The sequence below is a fragment of the Chiloscyllium punctatum genome, chromosome 39, assembly GCF_047496795.1.
Source record: "Chiloscyllium punctatum isolate Juve2018m chromosome 39, sChiPun1.3, whole genome shotgun sequence".
Classification (NCBI taxonomy): Eukaryota; Metazoa; Chordata; class Chondrichthyes; order Orectolobiformes; family Hemiscylliidae; genus Chiloscyllium; species Chiloscyllium punctatum.
This window is the reverse complement of record NC_092777.1, coordinates 37,547,538-37,572,997: the sequence shown is the minus strand read 5'-3', so window position 1 is coordinate 37,572,997 and position 25,460 is coordinate 37,547,538. Positions and strand designations below refer to the sequence as shown.

Genomic DNA, 25,460 nt, shown 5'->3' with positions numbered 1-25,460 from the left:
CATTAAGGACATTTAAATGGTCATCGGGTAGACATATGGATGAAAATGGAATAGAGTAGGTTGGATGGGCTTCGGATTGGTTTCACAGGCCGATGCAACATCGAGGTGCGAAGGTACTGTACTGAGTTATAATGTTCAATTCACCAAACCAGCATAATTTTAGAATGTGGGAGGAAACCCACACAGACACAGGAAGAATGTGCAAACTCCACACAGACAGTTGCCTGAGGCTGGGATTAGAACCCGGTTCCCTGGTACTGTGAGGCAGCAGTGCTAAACACTAAATCACCATGTCAGCCAAGTCCTATGGCACTGTTAAAGAGTTCAGCTTATGCATTGCCCAAAAGAAACTCCTCAACTAACATCAGCAAACAGAATGGTTGGGTTATCTCATTGCTGTTTATGGGAGCTTTTTGCTATATTTAGCTTCCAGAACAGGAAAGCATTTTATTGGCCCGGACACACAGAAATGCACTCAGGGCACAAAAGGTGATAGATAAAACAAGTAATTTCTTTCACTCCAATGTCCTGTTCAAAGGAAGTGTTTGCGCTATGTTGATTTTGATGGACTATTGATTTTTAAATTACATCATTTGACTTCAACACCTGGGAATTTCATAGACAAACCAGTTCTGGAAAGGGAAAGAACACTGAATTAAAATGTCCATAGCAATTATCTGACTGAATAGGACAGCCAAGCTTCATGAAACCAATGTGGAATAAATGATATTAAAACAGAAAGCACCGGAAAAGCTCAACAGGTCTGGCAGCATTCATGGAAAGAGTAACACCTAATTTCTTTGAGGTTCAGGTCTTACCACCAGTGATGCAATTATCAAATTTAGAGATAATGAACTCACACATGGAAGTGCAAACCCAGCATGGAATGCAAACAGTTACTTTTGGCAGAGTAGGAGAGATGGTGATTTTGTGATTGCTGCTTTAAAGTTGGGGGAAGTTCTCTCTCTCTCAAGAAGGAAAATCAGCCAGTGACAAGATTGATTAAAAATAAATATCAGGACATCTAGAACTCAACAGACCACAGAATTATTCGTGACAGTTGATGATATAAGATATCAACTAAACAACCACTGTCTAGATTAAAACCATATACCTCAAGGTTACAACAAGGACTTGGGCCTCTATATTCACATCTTTTTAACTTTCAACGCTTGTGTATGTATGCTTGTCACATTTTATTAATTTTATTGGGGTTAGCAGATATTAAAATTGCTTTTACTTTCATGTAAGAAAACCTTATACAGTAATTGGCTCCTTACCAGTACAATAGAAATTAGCTAGCTATATAGGGAGGCACGGTGGCTCAGTGGTGAGCACTGCTGCCTCACAACACCAGGGACACAGGTCCGATTCTGGACTCAGGTGACTGCCTGTGTGGATTTTGCACGTTCTCCCCGTGTCTGCGTGGGTTTCCTCTGGGTGATCTGGTTTCCTCCCACATTCCAAAAGATTTGCAGGTCAGGTGAGTTGGCTATGTTAAATTGTATTAGGTGCATTAGTCAGTGGTAAATGGAGGGAAAATGAGTCTGGGTGGGTTACTTTCAGAGGATGGACGTGTTGGGCCGAAGGGCCTGTTTCCCACCGTAGGGAATCTAATCTAATCTTAATTGGACAGAGATACATCCTCAAGAAAAAAAAGAAAGTAAATCTTTTTTGCAGTGATGTTGAAAAGAGGGAAGTCAATTCATGCTCCTCACTGCAGTGTACAGTAGCAAGTTTAACTCACCTAATTTCCATCGCTGATGATTAAAAATATCTTGCCGTCATCTCACAAAATTCAACTTCTGACTCCATTACCTCCTTAACCTTTATAACTCTTCATATTTCTTTCTAAAACTGTTTGTGAATCCAGAATTAATTCCTCAACACCTGTCTGGTGATAACAGGACTTTATAAATTCAGTATTAGTTGTCAATAATGGTACCACATTTCTTAGCAACCAGGCCAAAACATGTCCCTTCTGTCCTGAGCGAATTGATACTCATAAATATACTTATGCTTATCCCTGTTCATTCTGATATGATATGGTATTTTCCTTCTAGCCTCCAATGTTAAGTATTTTTACTGCATTTGTCTCATCATCACTGGGCTCCTCTATCTCACATTTACCTTTAACAGGGTCCTCTGCAGCAAGTTACCTTGTAAACCTATCTTGTTCATTGCTCGAATTTAGCCAAGTGGAACAAATGTTTTCTATCCTTCCATAGTTCAATTTCCATTTTACACTTCTGACCCTTTTATCAGAGCCAATAGATTGATTGATGGTGTTGTGACTAGCCTGGAATGGTGCGTATCTGATGCTTCTGATTATGGGTCAATAAGGCTATTGTTTGTGTGTAGTCTTAGCAGGTAAATTTGTCAGCAAAAAGTACATTTGGCAGTGTTATGGGTGTGTGTCCCTAGATAGTCAATGCAATCACTGAGGGTGAGCATTCAGGAATAAATCACAGGAAATCACACTCATGCTCTCAATGATGCCATTCCTTACTTTCAGTTTATGGAAGCATACAAGTAATGTTCTGAAGGGTGTTCCCAGAAGGTAAAGCTCTTCTTCACTTGTAAGGCTTGTTCATATAGTTTTATTTCTGGTACAAATCCAATATTAATGCAATTTTATGGCAAAAAACAATCAGCAATTACTTGTCAAAACCCTTTCCCCAAAGCTTTGTGAATCCTCATTTCTGACTTGATGAATTCTGTCAGTTTCACTGACATTGCTACCAAAAAACCTTGGCCATTATGGATCGCTGCAATGATTATAAATTAGTGAAAAAAGGGGTAAAATTTGGTCTACAAACCTTTCTTCATGAAGCATTAATCGAGAAAGTATAATTCATACAGAGCTATGCACCATCAGTAAGTTTTCAAATTATGCTGAAATTTGACAGGAACAATCCATGTCTTTAGCAACACTTCAGGCTGTCATACATTGCATTCAGTAACAGATTGTCAAATAAACTCAAAGACAATGGCTGCACAATTTCATAAACTTCAACTTTTGATTTTTCTAAAACATAAAAGTTACTGGTTGACTTTAGACTTTTTGTGTTTTGCAGTATTTTGTCACATTTTTGTTGCTCATTTTCTCTTTAATTGCAAGGAAATAGAACCATTAGTTGAGTTTATAAAATTTGATTTTGTTTAATACCTTTCAGTCCAAATAGAGGGCCAAGTAACAGCAAAAGACTAATTTAAATTTATTTCACAGAATGTTCAGAATGCTGGACTTTATAAAAGATCCATTCCTTGAACTGTTTCCTTAAATTCTCGGTCAAACTACATGATTTGGAGAAGACCATGAGAACTCAAGCTAAATCTGTCCAGGGACAAGCCCATGAAATCCAAATATGATGGGAATAGGAGCTAAGATCAAAACCATTTCAAGATATGTGCAAATTTAGTGCAAAAACTTGAACACCTAGGAGGAGGCCATCATGCTCGCTGCATACAAATGCACAAATTAAGGGTAGAGACCTATGTTCCCAGGAGTAGGAAGCAAGATAAGTTAATTATGTGGAAAGCATCAGATTCTTAACAGTGGAATGAAAGTTCACAATTAAGTTCTTGCAACTTTAAGTGCAGGTCAAGCTTTCTGATGCTTGCCCTTAAAAGGTTAGTTCATCAGAATTAAGCTCCCTTCCCAATTAAATCTCTGCAATTTCTACAACAGCAGATTACTGAATAGGAAGAACTTTGAAATCATGTGATACAGCACACTTGTTGGAAAAGCCATTGAATATTAAGAGGAAAAACAGACCTATAGAAACCCTAGATTATTGTGCACAATAGGATAAATCTTTGACTTAGATGGAGAAATATCAGATGACTGATCATTGAATGCAGCTCCTATTATTTATTTCCATAACTGGTAGTAGAACTGAATATCAGATACTCCATATATCTGGTGCCCAATCAGTCACTGTGTGTTCAAATCAAGGTTTTACTCCTGTATCACTCAAAATGAACAGTATTGGATTTGTCTTTTCTGAAAAATAATCATGTATTTAAAAGTTAAATGTTACGAATTCCAGACATATGGTCAATTTTATTATTGATTAATTCTGGTTCTGTTAAATACTATGTTCTTCATATTGTAATGCTGATTTTATAGCTCCACAAATACTTAATCAATAAATACGCTTTCTACACAGCAACTAATGTATACAGGTCAAGAAGTTCCAATGTTCTATTCCAAGTCCTTGCTGAATAAGCTCTTAGTCAAACTGTAAGGACAACGCAATGGTCAATGATGTTCTCTAAAACAAAAAGAATAGATGCTCTCTCGACTTAGACACAAAGAGTAATCATAGGAAGACTAGTATCTAGGAGGCCGAATGGTCTGGACTTACACAGAGAATTTAGAAAGTTAGGAAGGGAGACTTGGGTGTGAGGCCATTATTAAGATATTTGATGTTGGATTAAAAGTTTGGTAGTAAGTTCTCAGAACCTTTCTGATGGGTAACCCTTATGATCAGGAAGTTCTTTCACATTCTTTAGCATGCCGTGAATATTCGTCAACACCTCAGCTCATTGGAATTATGTTCACATTTACAAATATGAAAGAAATACACATTCATAAACCAGAATACATATACAAGCTGTGTAACTAGTGAGGTCGACTTCCTCCTGGAGGCACTGTGTGAGTGCAAAGCTTTTCAGTAGCTTGGGTCCTTCATAACTAAGACATTTATTTGCTTATATGGTTACAGTCTCAGGTATGCAAACTGCCCAGTCAACCCAGCTCAGTGCCAACATAAGAAATAGCAGGGGGAGACCATTCGGCCACTCAAACATGTCCTTTCCTTCAATAAGATCATGGTCTATCTGCTGCAGGCCTCAACTCCTCTTTTCTACTAACTCAGCACAGCCCTCAACTGCCTGAAATTTCAAGAAGAGTCAAAAGTGTGATGGTGGAAAAGCACAGCAAGCCAGGAAGAATCCAAGAAGTAAGAAAGTCAATGTTTCAGGCAGCAGCCCTTCATCAAAAATTTCAAGAAATCTACCTACCTCCACTTTAAATATTTGATTTCAGTAAGGCGTTCAACAAGGTTCCCCATGGGAGACTGGTGAGCAAGGTTAGATCTCACGGAATACAGGGAGAACTAGCCATTTGGATACATAACTGGCTCAAAGGTAGAAGATAGAGGGTGGTGGTGGAGGGTTGTTTTTCAGACTGGAGGCCTGTGACCAGTGGAGTGCCACAAGGATTGGTGCTGGGTCCTCTACTTTTTGTCATTTACATAAATGATTTTGATGCAAGCATAAGAGGTACAGTTAGTAAGTTTGCAGATGACACCAAAATTGGGGGTGTGGTGGACAGCGACGAGGGATACCTCAGATTACAACAGATGGGCCAATGGGCTGAGAAGTGGCAGATGGAGCTTAATTCAGATAAATGTGAGGTGCTGCATTTTGGGAAAGCAAATCTTAGCAGGACTTATGCACTTAATGGTAAGGTCTTAGAGAGTGTTGCTGAACAAAGAGACCTGAGAGTGCAGGTTCATAGCCCCTTGAAAGTGGAGTTGCAGGTACATAGGATAGTGAAGAATGCGTTTGGTATGCTTTCTTTTATTGCTCAGAGTATTGAGTACAGGAGTTGGGAGGTCATGTTGCGGCTGTAAGGGACATTGGTTAGGCCACTGTTGGAATATTGCGTGCAATTCTGGTCTCCTTCGTATCTGAAAGATGTTGTGAAACTTGGAATGATTTACAAGGATGTTGCCAGGGTTGGAGGATTTGAGCTGTAGGGACAGGCTGAACAGGCTGGGGCTGTTTTCCCTGGAGCGTCGGAGGTTGAGGGGTGACCTTATAGAGGTGGAGGCTGGTACAATTGCAACATTTAAGAGGCATTTGGATGGGTATATGAATAGGAAGGGTTTGGAGGGATATGGGCCGGGTGCTGGCAGGTGGAACTAGATTGGGTTGGGATATCTGGTCAGCATGGACGGGTTGAACCGAAGGGTCTGTTTCCATGCTGTACATGCCTATAACTATGACTGTATGACCATTCTCAACTCCACTGTCCTGTTTTATCCCCATCATCCTTGATTACCTTACTGATCAAAATCCGTCTGTCTCAGATTTGAATATATTTAACTACTATCTTCTCAGAGAAGACAATTCTTTCTTATCTGTGATCTAATTCTTTATCCTGAGATTATGCCATCTGGTGTCCTGCAAGGGGAAACAACCTCTCTGAATCTACCCAGAAGAAAATAAGCACCGTAGATGCTGGAGATAAGAGTCAAAAGTGGTGCTGGAAAAGTGCAGCCAGTCAGGCAGCATCCAAGGAGCAGGAGAATTGTCGTTTTGGGCATAAGCCCTTTATCAGGAATGAGGCTTGTTGGCCGGGGGTCTGAGAGATAAATGGGAAGGGGTGGGGCTGGGAGGAAGATAGCTGGGAATGTGATAGGTAGATGAAAGTGGGAGGGGTGAAAATGTTGGTCGAAGAGGAGGGTGGAGCAGATAGGTGGGAAGGAAGATGGACAGATTAAGAGGACGTTGCCAAGTTGGAGGCTTGGGACTGGGACAAGGTGGGGGGTTGGGAAATGAGGAAACTGGTGAAATCCACATTGATTCCATGTGGCTGCAAGGTCCTAAGGCGGAAGATAAGGTGTACGACCTCCAGGCGTCAGGTGGTTAGGGCTTGGCGATGGAGGAGACCCAGGACCTGCATGTCCTTGGTGAAGTGGGAGTACCCTGTCAAAACCACTAATTATTTTATATGTTTTAATGAGATCTCTCCTCATTCTTCAAAACTGCAATGAGTATAAGCCCAATTTACTCAATCTCTCTTTATAAGAAAACACCTCCGTAGCTAGGTGCCTTCTCTGGACTACCTCCAATGCCAGTGGCTATTTCCTTAGGTATTTTCTAATCGACTTGCTCAGAAATGCTACTGCACACCTCTGGAGTTGGTGGAACTTGAATCTAGGCTTCCTGGCCAAGAGTGAGGGACACTGCCACTGCACCACAAGAGCTTCTTTTCATTTCTTAGATAAAGGCAACAATAAATGGGTCAATCAATGACAGGTGTTACAAAATTAATCATGCAATATAAGTGCCATACTTCAGTTTTAAGAGCAAGCATAAGAAAATAAGCCAATCATGGTTAATGCACAGAGAAATGCTCTCTTATTAACTTTAGGATTGGCATTTGAAGAAGAAAGCAAACCAGTAAGGCCTCACATGTAAGTAGCTGCCACTTTGATTTAGCAACTCTAATCCTTCTGTTGTTCGAAAATACTGGAGTGGGAATTTCAGTCCAGCATGGGCAGAGATGGCAGTGGGCAGGTGGGGAATTTCACACATTGCCAGACTGTGTGCTATTTCCCCACCTTGATCCTGGACCCTGTTCATTTTCCCAAAGGTAGGTTGGCAGAGAGAGTAGGGCCATTTATAGCTGGTGGTGGATCTCCAAAGATCTGAGGAAACTCTTGCACAAAATGCCTATTGAATTGTACTCAGTCCTCAGAAGCGTAATGAATAAAGAAAAAAAATGTTAATTTGGAGGTCCTTTTGGTTAATCCTGTAAATTACTTCCTTGTCTAATACCACTGTACTTCTTGTTAACGAGCAATGAATTATCGCTATGCTTATTATTGATCATACTTTGCACTATCCTCCACCCTCAACAAAGACCTAAAAAGTGCATAATTGTTTTAACAACTCAGTCAAAATTAGAGATATCACAGAAAGCTTTGAACAGTCAACAATACTGTTGAACCAACTTTGCTCAGATTTTGTGTTCTGAGACTATCTTTTCTCCCTGTTACTAATTAATCAGACAGTAATTTCCAGTGATTACACCGGCTCAATTAACACAGAACCAGGAAGTTACTGCCAAACATTTTCTGCTACTCCAGAAACTTTGTGAACACATAATATGAATTCAATACTGACAAACAAAACCTTTGGCATTCAAAAGTAATTTTTTGCAAGTGTGGAGTCTTAAACACTCAAATTTTAAATAGATTCAAAAACAAGATAGTTGAAACAACAATGGACTTAATTCAATGTTCATTGGGATCCAGTTGGAAGGCTGGTCATACAGTCGGAGTGGAGGGTGCAAGATGGACCCTTCCTGACTTCATTAAGTCGAAAAGCACACAACACCAGGTTATAGTCCAACAGGTTTAATTGGAAGCCCCGCTCCTTCATCAGGTGGTTGTGGACCTGGTGTTGCGTGATTTTCAACTTTGTACACCCCAGTCCAACACCAGCATCTCCAAATCCTGATCCCATTAAGTCAGTGGTGAGAATGGTTAAGGTCAGGTTTTGTGCACATGATATATAAGCACCAACATTAATTCATGAAAGTGCTCTCTTTTATGGTCACTGATGGATCAAGATCTTTGTACTGTTAGCCAAATCATTTTTGAGAAAGGATCTGCACTTGACCAGTCTTTTTTGTAAAGTTGCTGCTGGAATAGCTGAGTGTTTTCATAGTTTCAGCACTTGCACATTTCTTTTTTCTGCCAAAGCTCAGTCATGATTTTATGCATTGCAATTGTCTATGCTTCAGTGCAGGGGAAACTGGAGAAGAACAGGAATGAGGTTGAGGAGAATAAAGTGTTTGGAAGTGGTGTTGAGATTATTATGATAATTAGCAGTCATCACAATAAGAGATCATTCTGAATAGATGCCCTGCCACTTAGTAGTTAATACATCTAAGTAAGTATTTAAAATTAATGCATTCATCATATTTAGGCACAAAACATTAAACTGCATTTCTTTAAATACTTTATACGTTATACAAATCTGCAGAATTACTGGCTTTTCAGCAGTTCCAGATTTCTTTCATTCAGTGTTATTTACCTGTACTTTCAGCATAATGTTTCCAATGTCATTTGTTAACCAATAGTAGAGTGTAGGGGTTTCTGTTTTGAAGATCTTACAAAGCAACACTTGGTCATCAAAAACTGCTTTGGCTTGTTCCTTGTGAATGCAGTGGAAGACAATAATTTTGCACCATCAATGTGAATTTTACAATGAGCTACACTGACATGTTTTGCAGGATGTGTGTTGGGCACCAAAAATGTGAGCCAAGGATGAGTGCATGAATTTCTGGGAATTAGTGCATGACTTGTAGGGCAGGTGCATCCAAAAAATAATTATGTCAAAGATCATATTGTTAATGAGACCACCTACAAATGCAGACAGATTGAAGAACTGGAGACCTGCTGCAAGACCAACACTTCCCCTTTGTCAGGTTATGTCACATTACTGATACAGCTCATCGTCAGGCTCTGTAGTTCTGCAAATTATGATTCTGAACATACTTGCCATTATCTTCAACAGAATTTTCACTTATATTGCTTCTAACCTATTCAGGCACCTTGTCTTGCTGATTTATTGATCTAACCACTCATTTGGGTATAATCTTCAACTCATCTTGATTGTTGAATTCGTTTCATTTCTGGCAGAGTTGATACAGTAACCTGCATAGCAATATGCGGCTTAATTTTAATCAATCAAAGATACACATGCAATACCAAACACATCATTTTTCACTAAAAGTTCCTTGCACCTATATCTACACTTCAAGGAAAACAAAAGGATGCGTATTGCATTTACGAACGTAGGAGTGAGCATTACTACAATGATCAAATGCATGCATTGCTTATCAAAGGATTAGTGACATTAAATTATTAGAATTGAATTAAAATATCAATTCTTCTCATAATGCAGAGGAATTAAAATCAGATCCTGATAGTTTAAGCCCAAGAGTTTAGAGTGTTTTCTTGATCTTGGTAAACATTAAAGTATTAAAGACAATTAACCAATGGTAAAATAAATATTATAGTCTCCAGGCAGAGTTTCATAACTGTGAAAGTGTATTGGATCTGTCAAGATTTGTGTAAGCAATAAATTCTGGACAGAGCACTGAGGCCAGACAAGTGTAATTCTTTCCAGGAAATGAAACTAATATTTTCTGCACAGGCAGTTTCAGTAATCTTTCTCTTACCAGTTCATTGTAGCTTTTTCTATCATGTTAAATGCTTATTTCCACTGAAAATTTTTTCTCCCTTTTCATTTCAATTGGATACCAAGCAACTACATTTTAAATAGGTCTGTTAGCTACTAATTTTTTTTATTCCAGCTTGGTTTTAGTGTACACTCTCCACCTGATTCTTAACATCCATAGCAAACACTTATTATTTTGAATTTCTCTCAGGACTCTCAGTATCATTTTTTCACCTGCACTTGTGAGTTAACATTCAAACATGCAGGAACATTTTGAGCTCTAATAAATTAGAGTGATAATATTTTGTATTTATAAACCATTATGCAGATTTCTGATGTTCCTGGAATTAGTTATGAACTACTTTTGCTAAGATGTTGATCCCTTTATCATTTACAATATAATTGTGCTGCATTTCATGTGTCTAATATTGTAAAGTGTCATATGTGCAAAATGCAATTATTTTTGTAGTCGTCTTGCTCAGGTTTCAAATCAGAAGTGCCCTTTTAAACAAAGATATTTAGGTAGGGAACAGAAACCAGTTGCTTACTGCCATTTTACTCTGATCTAACTGACCAGGTCTTGTTCCAACAAACGGAGTTGCCAGTCTAACGGTAAATTTCCTAATTACCTGACTTCAGGATGAGGCCAATTTGAGCAAGACCATATAGGAAGATCTTGAATGTAGGTCTTAAAGGAACAGAGTAGGGAAAAAAAAATCACTTCAGCAGCCAAATTTCACAGCTGTGCTGCCAAACCAAGATTAATAATGAGTAGCACCACAGGATATCAACAAACTAACAAAAATCCTTTCTCACATCTGTTCAAACGTAGACTGACAGAGTTAGTTGGCATTGTGCAATGCTGATCATATGATTATTTAAGCTTAAAATTGTTCAATCATATTTGAATACATGTGCTTTTTTTTCACTGAAGGACAATTTACATTTGGGGTCCCATAAAGTGGACTGAAAAGCTGCTTGAATCAGAACCAGAAATAGTCCAGATTAGTCCAGTGTGAGTGTGTGCATGTCAGTGTGTGTGTGTGTGTGTGTGAGAGAATGTGTGTTTACTACACCATGTTCTTTGCAGCCTGCAACACATTACCGATGAGTATGAGCACCTCACCAAGACCTCCCTATGCCTCCACTTCTCACCTTTAAACAACCGCCAAATCTTAAACAGACAATTGTTCACAGCAAACTGCCCAGCCTTCAGAACAACATCGGCCATGGCACTGTACAACCCTGTCATGGCAACCACTGCAAGACGTGTCAAAGTTAGAGTGGTGGTGGAAAAGCACAGCAGGTCAGGCAACATCCGAGGATCAGGAAAACCGACACTTCAGGCAAAAGCCCTTCATCAGGAATGTCTGGTGATTATTGTGCAGTGTCCATTCATTTGTTGTCATAGTGTCTGCCTGGTCTTGCCAATGTACCATGCCTCAGGGCATCACTGCCTGCAGCTTAGGAGATAGACAACATTGCCGAGTCATATGAGTGCCTGCTGTGTACACAGTGGGTGATGTCCCCATAGGTATTGGTGATGGACTCATTCCCGACGAAGGCTTTTGCCCGAAATGTCAATTTTCCTGTTCCTCAGATGCTGCCTGACCTGCTGTGCTTTTCCAGTTCTATTCTAATCTTGACTCTAATCTCCAGCATTTGTAGTCCTCTCTTTTGCCTAAATGTATCGAAGTGTCAACATGGATATCACCATTATCTGTGGGAACACCACCATTGTGCATGCGTTAGGTACTCATACGACTTGGCCAATGTTGACTATCTCGTACCCTGCAGGCAAGGATGCCCTGAGGATGATACACTGGCAAGATTAAGCAGACACTGTGACAACAAATGAATGGACACTGCACAATAATCACCAGACAGGGATGTTCTCTCCCATTCAGGGAACATTTCAGTCATCAGGGACATTTGGAGCAGATCTTTGGGTAACCATTCTCCAAGGTGGACTTCGGGATATGCAACAAGGCAAAGTGACCAAGCAGAGGCTGACAGCTAAGTTCGGTACCCATGGGAATGGCCTCAACCAGGACGTTGAGATGTTGTCACACTATAGCTGATCCCACTACACTGCACAGTCTCACACACCCACGTATAGGCATATACACAGACCCTCTCTCAGACACATGATCTCTGTCAGACACACATATACAATCTCCACATTCACATCCACGCACCCACCCTCTCACAGACATATACTCTGTCACACACACGTACAGACTCTACCAAGCATGCACACATACACACACTCTCACGTGCACTCACACTCAAATGCACACACACTTTTTCTCTCTCTCTCTCTCACACACACACATGCACACATACACACGTATATGGGGTGAATGTGCATTTGCAGAATTGTAGTTGCAGATACATTCCATTTTTGCTCAAAAAGCACACAATTTGCAGGCAGTCAATGCATATAATATTTTATAAATTCCGACTTTGGAAATATAACCAGTCTGGCTCAAGATTGGAATACAGACAGACTCTAACCTCACACCTTTAATGCATTGTCTGAGCTGAGATGTCACTTTTTTTATAAAACTAAAGTTATCTTGAGAATGTGACTTAAAAAAAGTTATGGGATTTGCATATTAATGAACCGAAACCTGCAACCCATTCTAACAGCAATCTAGGTTTGTTCAATATATCGTTTTAATTGCATGATACTGATCTTTTGCGATAGATTCTGTGTCTTATGGTCCTGCTCCCCAGCTACCTGATGAAGGAGCAATGCTCTGAAAGCAAGTACTTCCTGTACTTGTACAGGATGTTGGTTTGGCCGCATTTGGAATAGTGTCTACAGTTCTGGTCGCCACATTACCAAAAGGATGTGGACGCTTTGGAGATGGTGCAGAGAAGGTTTACGAGGATGTTGCTTGGTATGGAAGGTGCTAGCTATGAAGAGAGGTTGAGTAGGTTAGCTTTATTTTCATTACAAAAAAGGAGATTGAGGGGGGACCTCATTGAGGTTTACAAAATCATGAAGGGTATAGACGGGGTGGATAGAGACAAGCTTTTTCCCAGGTGAAGGATTCCATAATGAGAGGTCATGCTTTCAAGATGAGAGGTGGAAAGTTTAAGGGGGATACACACAGCAAGTACCTCACACAGAGGGTGGTGGGCATTTGGAATGTGTTGCCAGCAGAGGTGGTAGAGGCAGGCACGGTAGATTTAAGATGCGTCCGGACAGATGCATGAGTAGGTGGGGTGCAGAGGGATAAAGATGCTTAGGAATTGGGTGACAAGTTTAGACAGTAGATTTGGATCGGCTTAGACTTGGAGGGCTGAAGGGCCTGTTCCTGGGCTGTAAATTTTCTTTATTCTTTGTTTTTTTTACTTGCAAACAAACCTGTTGGACTATAACCTGGTGTTGTGTGATTTTTAATTTTGTCCACCCGAGTCCAACACCAGCACCTTCACTTCATAAAACAAGTTAGTATTAAGTTGCAATGTGGCCAATATCACAATATCAAACAAAATATAATACATTTGGCTGTGCAACCTTCCTTAAAACAGGAACTTTTTCCTTGTTTGATCTCAGGAACAGGTCCATCCAGCATTATTTATCCGATGTGAAAAGAGAAACACTAACATTCAGGATCTCTTTTAAGACATTGGTCATTTTGCAGCTTGGTCTATTTCACAGTTACAGTACAGCTTCAAAACAATCATTGATCCTTTAAGACATCCTGATGTCAGAAAATGAGTCCCTTTGCTTCTTGAAATGGGGGCAGTTTAATGTTGCACTGAGGAGTTAACTTCATTTGACAGTATTAACAGACAGGACAAATATCTCCATGAGTGTAATTTTGGGTCTTAAACCAAAGAATCTGCTCCAAGTGACATAAACTGCATTTGCTAGCACCAAAGACATAGCTCTAAGAAATTTGTGGGGAACAAATGTTTGTATTAAAATACTTAATCCAAAAGCATGCCTGATTTTGGCTCTTCAGCATCATTTAATTAGTAGCAATATCAAGATTTTAAAGTTTGGGCAGTTGTGCTCTTGAATGAACCATTAAAGGGAAGATATAATTGGGAAGAATTAACCTGGAAAGGCAGGATTATCACAAAGGAGGCATCCAGGATAGGGATTGTCTGACCAATTGGGAAGAGGTAGGAAATCAGTAACTCACAGATTTAATATGGGATCAAGGGAAGTGCACATTAATGTTCCAACTCCCTACTCAAGTCAGTTTATACTCAAAAAGTTAGTTTTTTAGTGAAAGTCTGTATTGCTTTCTTTCCTGCTTTATAGATTGCAGGCACAGAGCAGATTTCTCTGAGTGGATCAGGTGCTTGCTTCATGCATGGACAGTGGATTCCTACATTTGTGCCCACAGCAACATTGTGAGCAAGGCAATTCAAATTTATAATAAGCATTTAATTCTCACCCATCATATTGATAGACAATATGCCATTTTACTGTCAGAAAACATGGCATGATGTTGAATATCCAATTGGTATACAAGTCAGAGACTTCTGACTCAGTCAGAATGGATGGCAATATATCCAATCATTAGAAATAGGTGGGAAGATTGAACGCTGGGTTTTCCTATATAGTGTCAACTCAGAGCAGGAGTATGACTTTACCAACAGGTTTTCTGCCCCTGGAGTTTAATTTGACTAAACAAATTTGTTACAATTTGGATGGAAATGCTGAAGAAGAATTTACCGGATGAGGTAGGCCTAATCCACAATCTCAGGTAGAAGAGGTTCTGATTGCCAAGTCAGAGAGGCAATAGCTTCCAAACCAAAGACAGGGTTTTCTGGTTGTTGGGTGTCTGCAGGTATGGCCAATCCCATGGAAGATTGGTGTTAATATGGGAGTCATTGATTATAGTGGTAGAGAGTTTCTGAGTTTGAGAGTAGTACTTTGAGATAAAAGGCTCCTACTCCCTCTAGCTTGCAAGGTTTGCTTCCCAGGGCTGCCTTTGCCTTGCTGCAATTACCTGGTTTCCAGAACCTAACTTATTATATTAATAGGATGTTCACTCAGCCAAGCAGATTAAATCCAAAGATCCCTGCCTCATTCCCATTGCTAATATAATGTCAATGCCAATCTACCTCTTAAGAATGAATTTGCTACCCTTGTACCTCCTGAGCAAAATCTTGAGTTTGTAGGTAGTAAGGTTTGAACTGCTTTCCAAGCGTTTCCATCTTGTGGATGTTTAAGCTAAGCCAATCACTCTCATCATGTAAAAATTCTGCCATTTCATAATTAAATGTTTAAAATTCTGTTATTGGAATGGAAACAGTAGTTCCTCAGGTTTTCTGGGGAGGGGTGGTTTGGTGGCAAATCAAAGTTTATATACTTACAGGGTTACCTGTAATTGTATTTGAATTATAATTGTATACTGTCTCTTGTTAATTTGTTGTTTTTAATGAATCGGGTTGAATAATAATTTACAGAGAAAAATCAAAATGTTTGGTGTGTTGCTCCAGAAGCAAAGATTGTGCCTCAACTTTGACGTCATTAGCTCTTCAGCAGGAACAATTTCCAATGATATACTTAATGCAATATTTATATTCCAAATAAAACATTTAATGGTGCTTCTATTATCACTGTAGCTTGGAACGACAACAGCAAATATTCCTGGAATATAGCAAATAGATACTCAAAGATCTCCCAATATATTATTTTGCTTCCTTTGTCATTTTTCTGTATTGCCCTTCTAACTTAAGCTGAAATAGTCAACATTATGTTTAAGTACAACAAGTGGTTGGTCAGTTTTGGATCCCCATCCAAGCAGCCATTCCTAGTGGACTTGCATCAAATGGTTCTTGGGCTAATGGGGTGAGCTAAATTATGTTCAAGCTCGCTGTCCACTCAAATGAGCTTGGTATGCAAGACGGCAGTTGGGAATTGGAAAACAGACTGATTTTCACCACCTGCCCAAAAGGTAAGATCAGTTAACTGCAGGTAAATGATGGACTTTCCTCTTCTTCTTGACTTTGCTAATTGCTGGATACATTAAGAGAACCTGTATTTCAATATTTTATGAGCAGCTTTAAATGTAGAATCTTCCTTCATAATAGTGTTATGCTGCCTTTTATTTATTATTTATTGCTATAGTTCCACTAAGTTTCGCTGATCAAGACAGATAAAGTAGGGGGTCATTTCTCAAGTATATACACAATAAGATGAGCTAAAAAGGTAAAGCACAGAGTACAAGCACTTCAAAAGGAATATGTTAAGCTCTAATTTTTATTTCCAACTGCAAATCATGTATGATAGAATAAGTATTACCAAATGTTTGCATTGAAAAAAGCATGGGAATGCATTTTCACTCAGGGAAATTCTTTCAAAAACGTTTGTTTCATTTATTATATTATAAAGAAACCCTAAAATTATTTCACCTTCCTTCATTCCACATTTGTTGTTTAATCTCAAATGTAACGTTGAGGTAAAATGGCTTCAGAGTTCAATCTCTTTGTTTGAAGTACTCAAAGATGAGGTGGAATCTCTGAAGAAAGGGTTAACTCTGTTTTTTGACTCTACAGATGATACCTGACCTGCTGATTATTTCCAGTTAGCATTTTTAGTTTTATTTGGATTTCTAACACCTAAGCTAGATTGCTGAAACATTAACAGCCTTGACTAGATATACAACACCTGTACAGTTTAACGCCAGATCTGCTTGTTTTAGAATTTAAAACAAGCATTGCAGACACAAAAACCTTTCCATTCAGTATTAATGTGTGATAGATGTAGTACCTTTGTAGCTCCCTTAAAGTAGCTGAAATCTTCAAGCTGTGACCCAACACATACAGAGTGGCTAAGATATCAGCCCATTGTACCAACTCGCCCAATGGGCCTCCTTTTGACACCACAGGGCTGAAGACATCGCCTGCTTCCTCAGTCAAGAAACCCAGGTGAACCAAGATCTGTGAAAGAAAGAAATTCCACACAGTTAAGTTTTCAGAGATTTCAGAGCTAGGGAAATGTCAATCATTCAAGTTGGCATTTAGTTGATCAATGTGGATCAGCAATCTGGATCTAATCTATTCAAGTTCTGCCATGATTCACTTTTCTAGAGAGCTAAGAGTTGAAGGGTTCATGCTACAGTGGAGCTCTGAGTTGATTCACTGGTCTGTACTGTCATATTTCTTGGCTTATATTTCACAGTATCTGCATTCACATAGCACAGAGGTTGACTGCAGAGGTCATTTAAAGTACAAATTTGCACAATAATTAATTGAGAGACCTTTATGTTTCACGTTTATTGCATTAATTTTGACTGTGTGCATTTTTTTTTGCACGCATTAACACAGATGCTGAACTATTTGAGTGCAGTGCAAAGCACATAACATTCCCCACTGCTTGAATTGTAAATCCGTTTTGCCAGGCCTATCTGTATTGATCAGTAAGGATTAATAAACTGTTAATGAAATGTCAATTTAATATAAATAAAGCATGTTAAAGAGGCATTCTTATTTGATATGTAAGTTTCAAACAGCGTGCAGCAGTGACATGAATAATGATTCAATAATATAGCAGCATGATCAACCATGTCTAGGAATAGAAGATTTTCATCTTGCTTCTAATGAAACCTTTGATAAGTCATTGCAAAGGTCTGTAATGTAATAGACGTGCCATTTGGAATAGCACCACCTGGCTCTTACAGGCACTAAATATTTCATTTTTTAGAGAACATTCCTCCCCATTTCCTCCCATTTTGAAGGAGATAGCTGTTTGCAGACCTCAGATATGAATAGACAGTGAATACAAACCAAACGCTTCAGTCAGAGAGGAAGAAAAAGACCATAATAGTAACAACCTGGGATTCCACACATTGGTAGTCAATCAGAAAGCACTATTGTACAGTGCCTGGAGGTTCCCTAGTCCCAGCCAAACATGATTCATTCAGAGAGAACAGAAGGAGGGAAAGAAATTCTTTATAGAAATAAAATCATCTTTATACAAAAGCATCTTTACAGTTGAATCATCAGATATATAAGTTAGGTTAAAAGCTCCACCAGCAGATGCCTTGAACTAAATAACAATTCAAAGTACTCAAAGTGTGTGATAGGTCACTGAGTAGTTTAATATTTGAAATCCTTTTTAGAGTACTATCTAGATTCTATTGCCACATGGCTTGTGGCTACAGACTCTATTGTGCACACTGGAGAAATAGCTATTATGCCTCTTCTTGGCGTTCACAATGTGGAGGTGCTAATGTTGGACTAGGGTGGACAAAGTCAGAAGTCACATGACACCACGTTCTAGCCCACCAGGTTTATTTGAAATTACAAGCTTTCATGGTGTCACCACTTTGTCAGGTGAATCACAAACTTTCGGAGCAATGCTTTTTCATCAGGTGAAGTTCAAATTTGACTGGAAGTGAAATTAATTGGCAAAATTTTAACACATGATCACAATAATTTTGTTCATGTACATAAGGCAAAAAATCAAGTCTTATGCTTTAAATGATGATGCACACATCAAAATTATCCTTGTTTCACATATTGATATTAATTTATATAGATAAAAATATACAAGGAATTACAAATTTCCCCTAGACTATTTCATTATTCTCCATTTTTAGAATTATAAAACAGGATGATAGAATCATGAAGCAGTACAGCACAGATGGAGGCCATTCCTATTTCAATTAAGAATGTGCCATTTGTAATCTGTTATCTTTTTACATTTCTTTATTTTGGATTGTGGACCAAAGTAGGAAAAGACATGTTTTAAACCAAGAACTGTAAACAAGTTACTGCATTTTTTTAAAAAGAAGGTACAGGAAGTCATTGTGAGTTGTGTTTACGCTGTTGCTTTACTCAATTATTTGGGTAAGATGTCAAAAATGTCACAGCCCCAAGGTTGTGCGTTCAGTGACCTATAACACACTTAGAGTACTTTTAATCATTATGTAGTTCAAGGCCTCCACTCGTGGCGCTTTTAACCTAACTTATGTATCACATGATTTAGCTGTAAAGATGCTTTTGTATAAAAATGACTCTTTCTTTCTATAAAGAATTTCTTTCCCTCCTTCGTTCTCTCTGAATGAATCATGTTCAATTTGCCCAGAGACAGACTGTGCAATCGATCGACATTCAGAACCAGTTGTGGAGACCAGGAGCCATCAGAACAGCAACAACTCTCCGTCTGGTTCGAGGACAGGTGGACAGTTTGTGTGCAAAAAATGCCGGAGCAGAAGGCCTCCAGACTGAAAAAGACAGCAAATAGCAATGTTTTAAAGTTTAAAAGGAGCTGTCCTTGGTTAAGTTAAGATGTTATTGTCAGTGTAGAGTTCCATCACAGTCATACAAGGGCAACCAATTTCAATTGGATATAGTCAGTCAGCCATTTGGGATGATCAGGGTCAGGAGCTCCATTTCGCTGGAGTCTGGGCAGTAAGCCATGCTCAGTCCTGTAGATCCAATCCAATTGCTATAGAGAGTCATGGTAAGTCAGACAGAGAGTGGTATAGAGATTACTCAGGGATCCAGTCACTCATCAGTTTGTTGGGGTTGACCCACAGTCTGTCCTGGACATCTGCTCAGTGAAAATCAAGGGGGTTATGAAGGGCCATTACTCTGGTAGGAACGTTGGGAAAGTCAATTGTAAAGATTTGGAGGCATCATGCTGGGATGCATAGAGGACAATAATTGTGAAGAGGGGTACTCAACATAGGTGTGGGAGATGATAGTGCATTTGAGGACATGGGTAACTGCAGGAGTGTCGGGGGGTCATTGACATTCACAAGAACCTTGGCATTGATGGGGTTGGGACAGTTCATCACAATGGTTGACGTGGCTTTGTGTGGGGCCAGGGGTAATGGTGGAGATGAAGACTTAAAGGAAAATGATGGGAACGTGTGCAGGCTCTGAACAGTGTTGACAGGAAGTGCAAGGAAGAAACGAATATGCAGTTTTAGGGAGTGGCCTCCTAATTACCAGACTGACTGTGCCAAACCTGATCGGATTTGCTTTTCACCCTCAGCCGAATGCAAACATGCAATGAAAATATAAACTGGCTGCGAACACACCAGACTGGGTGGAATTAGGTTGTTTTTTTTCTTGTCTGAGCACTCAAGATCTACTTATGAGTGATGTAAGACCCTTCACAGGGTTCAATTAATGCCTTAATTGGGCACTTTGACAGTATGGGTTAAAGACATCTGCAATAACAACAATATTAAATGCATACAGGGTCTAATCTATGGAATACAAATCCTGATCACATGCAATCATATTACAGATTAATTACAGTCCTCTCTGTGAAGCTGAAGCAATCACAGATGGCCTTAAGAGTCAGCTGCAGGTAACAATTCACAAAAACAATCCAAGATCTCAGTCTGCACAAGACCACAGAGCTGGTTTCCTCTCAGCTTCAATGGCTGGTGATTACCAAGTTGCAATGCTGCCTTTCTTGGCTGGTGTGGGGAGGGGTGGGGGCGTAGGTGGTAGTCAATGTTTCAGTAGTACTATACAGTTACTGTATTTGTGTGACATGGCTTGTGTTGTATAATCAGAATAAGGTCCCTATGCCAATGATTTGTGTAGGTGGAATTCCATAGCCCAACTTGTCAGTGTCCTCCACACCCCATGTCTGAAGGATGATGCCAAACCATCATGTGAGCAGTCAGCATTTACATCACTCATGCATCAACAAGAACCTGTTCGAATTGTGATGGGCCTCATACAGGTTCATTGGAAGCATGACAAATGAAGTCAGTCACAGGAGGGGTCATTCTTGCTGTAGCCATCCTGCCAGAAAGGCACAGAGTAATGGAGGTGTTACAGATGTACCAGCCAGGTCAGGACCAGACACAACTTCCAGTAGCTGCCAAACAGCCTCCACGTGAAAAGATCATAGCTGCATGTCCCTTCGGAATGTATAGGAGATCCAAAGTCAATTGCCCTTGGTGTCATTACCTCTGGACGCACAAGGCATATTGCTGCTGCATAGAGTCTTAGAGATGTACAGCGAAGATGTCTCAGCTCACCCTTACAACAGCTGTAGACGGGCCTATGACCTGAAGGGCTAAGTAGTCATCCTGTCTCAGTGGATATCGAGGTCACAGCTGCACCAAGCATTTATGAAACTGGCTGCTGCCAAAGATTCCCTGGGACTCCTGTGTGGGATCTCTCAATCCGCAACTCACAAATATATTAAAGTTGTTAGCAATGCAAGCACTGTTCGCAAGATCATCCTGTTTCATCTTGTTTCCCCATGATGAGGTCATTGCTACAGCCAAGCAGTGTGCTTTGCCAACATAGAATCATAGAATCTCTACAGTGTGGAAGCAGGCCATTTGGCTCATCAAGTTGACAACAACCTTTGAAGAGCACCCCACCCAAACCCACTAGCTACCCTATCCTTGCATTTCCCACGACTAATTCACCTAACCTGCACATTCCTGGACACTATGGACAATTTAGCATGGCCATTCCAGCTAGCCTGCACATCTTTGGACTGTGGGAGGAAACCAGAACACCTAGAAGAAAATCACACAGACATGGGAAGAATGTGCTAACTCCACACAGACAGCCACCCAAAGGTGGAATTGAATTTGCGTCTTTGGCACTGTGAGGCAGCAATGCTAACCAATGAGCCACCATTCCGCTTCCTCCTCGTGCACTTATCTACAGACTATGCACATAGCATATTGAGAGCACCATAATGCAGCAGATTTCATCAAGAGATCCGCTTCTATTCCACCAATGTGCAATTCTTCTGTGATCAACCTTACTGCATCTTAAAAGTCTGCACCAAAGTACCCTGGGAGCTGCCATGATGCATATCTCCCTGAGAGCTCTCACGTTTTTGGCTTGTTTCAAAGTTATAAAGTTTTCTACTGGGAGACCATAGATGACAACTCCATTAATCAACCCTGTCTGAGGTCGAGCATAGATACACCTTGGTCCTGGAGGAATGTTGTCTCATTTTTATTGTACCAGCTGTGTATGATAGAAATGACAAACAAAGTTACTCTACTCTACTCTGCTCTACTATGCCATGCATTCTTCCACCAGGGCTATTGTGGTGCAAACAATAGGACAACAGACAGCAGGCAGCAAGCAAGGAGGGGGCCATGATTGCCACTAAAGAGTTGGAAGAACAACAGCAATCTTCCAGGAGGAAGGTAAGGATGTAGAGCAGGAGGAACACTACCTTCAGTATGATACAGGGCTGTAGTGCAGGCACAACAAACTAGACAGGACTTGTTCACAGCAGGTTCCAGCAGATCTGAGCTGAGGATAGTGATCACTCATCGATCACAGATTCATTGTTGCTCAAAAATCAAACAGTCCCTGTCTGTTTCCAGAAGCAAATGCAGCTTTTTTACATTTGTTTTTTTTTTCTTTGCTTTACTGTTTTTCAATAAAAGTTAACATTTTCCACCTTTTGAAGGCTTCCCAGCTTGTGATGTACCCACATTGAACACTGAGGAGGTGTTGCGCTGGGCTATAAGGAAAGAGTAGCAGTCCCTTAGACAGGGTTCTGAGATGGTATGGCATTAAAGATGGGTAGCCTGTGTAACTTTACTTTGGTTGCTGCAGTTACAATGATAGACAAAAAGACAGTGATGATGTAAAATAGCAATACATTGATGAATGTGAGCTTATATTTACACTGAATGGTCGCCTATTCCACCAATGTGACCTTGCTCCCCTCCCACTATGTGCACTGTGAAGAGCAGCTCCTGGCTGACAGTACTTAACTCAGTGCACAGCTGAGCTTTAAATATGTTGGTGGCGCTGGAAATCTCAGGAGATCTTGGTGATGCGTAATATTGAACGTTGATGAGAGTACAATAGAACATGAAGCATCAGAGAGTCACATTGTATATTAATGGGGCAAGCAGTAGAAAATAATGTGAGTTAACTTACTGGAGGTCATGAAGAGAAACCCTCCATGAAAATCCCTTAAGTTGACAGCTAATTGTCAATAAAATTCAGTCAAATGTTTCGATCCATTATGACACTTTTTCAGAGTTCTATTGGAATTGAATGTTACATACTTTGGTATTGGTCAAACATGGTAGGTCAAGTGGCTTCCTATTTCATTCTTTGATGCTATGGTCATATACTTTATGCATTTCATTAAATACAAAAGCAATTATTTAGTTTTCTCACCTGTACTTTAAACTACAGTTGACCAGGCTTTCCATTGGGATATAGCGGTTGCAAAGTTGGACTGTGGGACTCATTTGAAGCCCAATGCACTGACTATCCAGGGATTACTTGTGAAGGTTAAACTTCTGATGGGTAACTTAAAACATTTAGCATCCTGTGGAATTGTCTCCAACTCTGGGTTAGTCAGAGATTTCAGAGGCTTCTGGCTCATTTACCTGAATAGCCAGCCTGGCAAAAATTAGTCTGGACTGAGCCTAACTAAAGACTGCTCTAATTTCTGAGTAACAATAAAACTGACTCACTCTGTTAACCCTGTCACTCCATTCCCACACCCCCAAACAATAATATCCCCTGACCTGACCCTGCACCCCCACAACCTCACCCCAACATGACTTCCACCTAACCAACTGATATTTGGTTTCGGACTCATGCCCGAAACGTCGATTCTCCTGCTCCTTGGATGCTGCCTGACCTGCTATCTTGAACAGAAGCAATCTGGTAGGTCATTCCTGGCCCTTTCCCAGCCCAAAGCAATGAGATTTATCAAAATATCCAACTGTGTAAGTGGCTGTGAGCAACTACAAGAGCAAGCCATAGATCAAACAAATGTGTCCTGTGCTGTGTGGTTTAGGATCAAACCATGTGGCATATTTGATATTTACTCACTAGCCATGTTAAATTCTCATTAACTCACCTACTAACTGATCCATTCATCCATCTGTCACCCTAATTCCTCACTTACTTGCCTGCATCCAACCCCTTTACCCACCCAGGCCTCGAAAGGTAAGAACCTTCTATATTGTCCTAATTATTCGTTTGTGCAAAATATTTATACAATCTTGCTTGTTTAATAAATTATAATTATTTATTATTATAATTATAATTATTTCATAAATACTTGTTAGTTAAGGCACAAATGAAAACTCTATTGTAATAAATTAAGAATTCTTAAATTGTTGGCGTGTATAGGTAAAAGCGATTGATGGTTCCAAACCCCTAAATATTAAACCTGGCATCCTACTCCTTCATCCACATGCACCCTACCCTCTCACTGACATAGCTATTATTCTTTACTCACTAATGTTACACACATATATCTTCCCTCCAAAGCTAATCAGAGACTTTGAGACCTTTAAACCCTGGAATATGGTAGCTAAGAGTGTGGAAAGGCAGGCCTTTCATACTGAACTACACTAAGCTGAAGGCTCTCAGATCAGGGACATTGCATGTTTCTCAAGAGACCTGAATTTGAAATTTGGTGTAAAAGATGAGCAATCTGACAGTGTTTGCTACTCCTTGGAAGATTCAGTTTATGGTGTTGGATAAACTTCTGATATTATCAATAGGTTAGTTAAAAATACCAATCACCTGTCCTTCAAAATTGTTCAATTTATGCATAGAACCAAGAAAATATAATAAAATGCCAATCAGCAATGTTTGAAACAAGCAACTCTTTAGATAAATGCTTCGTATTCACAGGACCATATGTAAATGTAATTTGTTGCTATTGTTTTTGTCTCATGAGTGCTGACAGACCTCTGGCACCTTGTTCAAGTGAGTTTCTACATTCATGAGTCTAGAAAGTGAGTGTTGGCCTCAACTGATGGTGGACTTGTATCATTTAAAAAGATTGGTTATTTCTGCACCTTTTATCAGATAAATAATTTCCCGGAGTCTTTTTTGTCCCCAACTCACCTTGGCTATCTTGAACAGAGGAGAAAGTGAGGACTGCAGATGCTGGAGATCAGAGCTGAAAATGTGTTACTGGAAAAGTGCAGCAGGTCAGGCAGCATCCAAGGAGCAGGAGAATCGACGTTTTGGGCATGAAAGGGCTCGTGCCTGAAACATCGATTCTCCTGCTCCTTGGATGCTGCCTGACCTGCTATCTTGAAAAGAAGCAATCTGATAGGTCATTCCTGGCCCTTTCCCAGCCCAAAGCAATGAGATTTATCAAAATATCCAACAGTGTAAGTGGCTGTGAGCAACTACAAGAGCAAGCCATAGATCAAACAAATGTGTTCTGTGCTGTGTGGTTTAGGATCAAACTATGTGGCACATCTAGTCTCTAAATATGGTCATGCAAATGTGAAGCTCACTTGTAACTGCTATATTTAATACTTCCAAATTATCCCTGTGAACTCTTGTTTAGTAACTTTCATTTTGTCAATCATTGCAGCTCCTTTAAAAGACAAAAAGTTACACATGTCGATTTCTGCAGTAAGCAGGTGAGACACCAAAGAGAAGTAAATAGAAGATTAGCACTTGACAGAATAGATGTTTGTATATGGGCATTAAATCAACAGAGGTAATGAAAATAAATTTTATACACCTATCATTAAGAGAAATGCTACTCT

At 39.8% G+C, this 25,460-nt stretch overlaps 1 protein-coding gene across 3 annotated transcripts in view; it reads right to left on the bottom strand.

Moving 5' to 3' along the window:
• The window catches only part of LOC140463959 (alpha-1,6-mannosylglycoprotein 6-beta-N-acetylglucosaminyltransferase B-like), an 864,396-nt gene that overhangs the window by 297,824 nt on the left and 541,112 nt on the right, over nucleotides 1-25,460 (bottom strand). For all 3 annotated transcript variants that reach the window (XM_072558468.1, XM_072558467.1, XM_072558466.1), the window contains one exon: nucleotides 16,733-16,902. In XM_072558468.1, coding sequence (XP_072414569.1) covers nucleotides 16,733-16,902 — 170 coding nt within the window. The remainder of the gene's footprint in view (nucleotides 1-16,732; nucleotides 16,903-25,460) is intronic.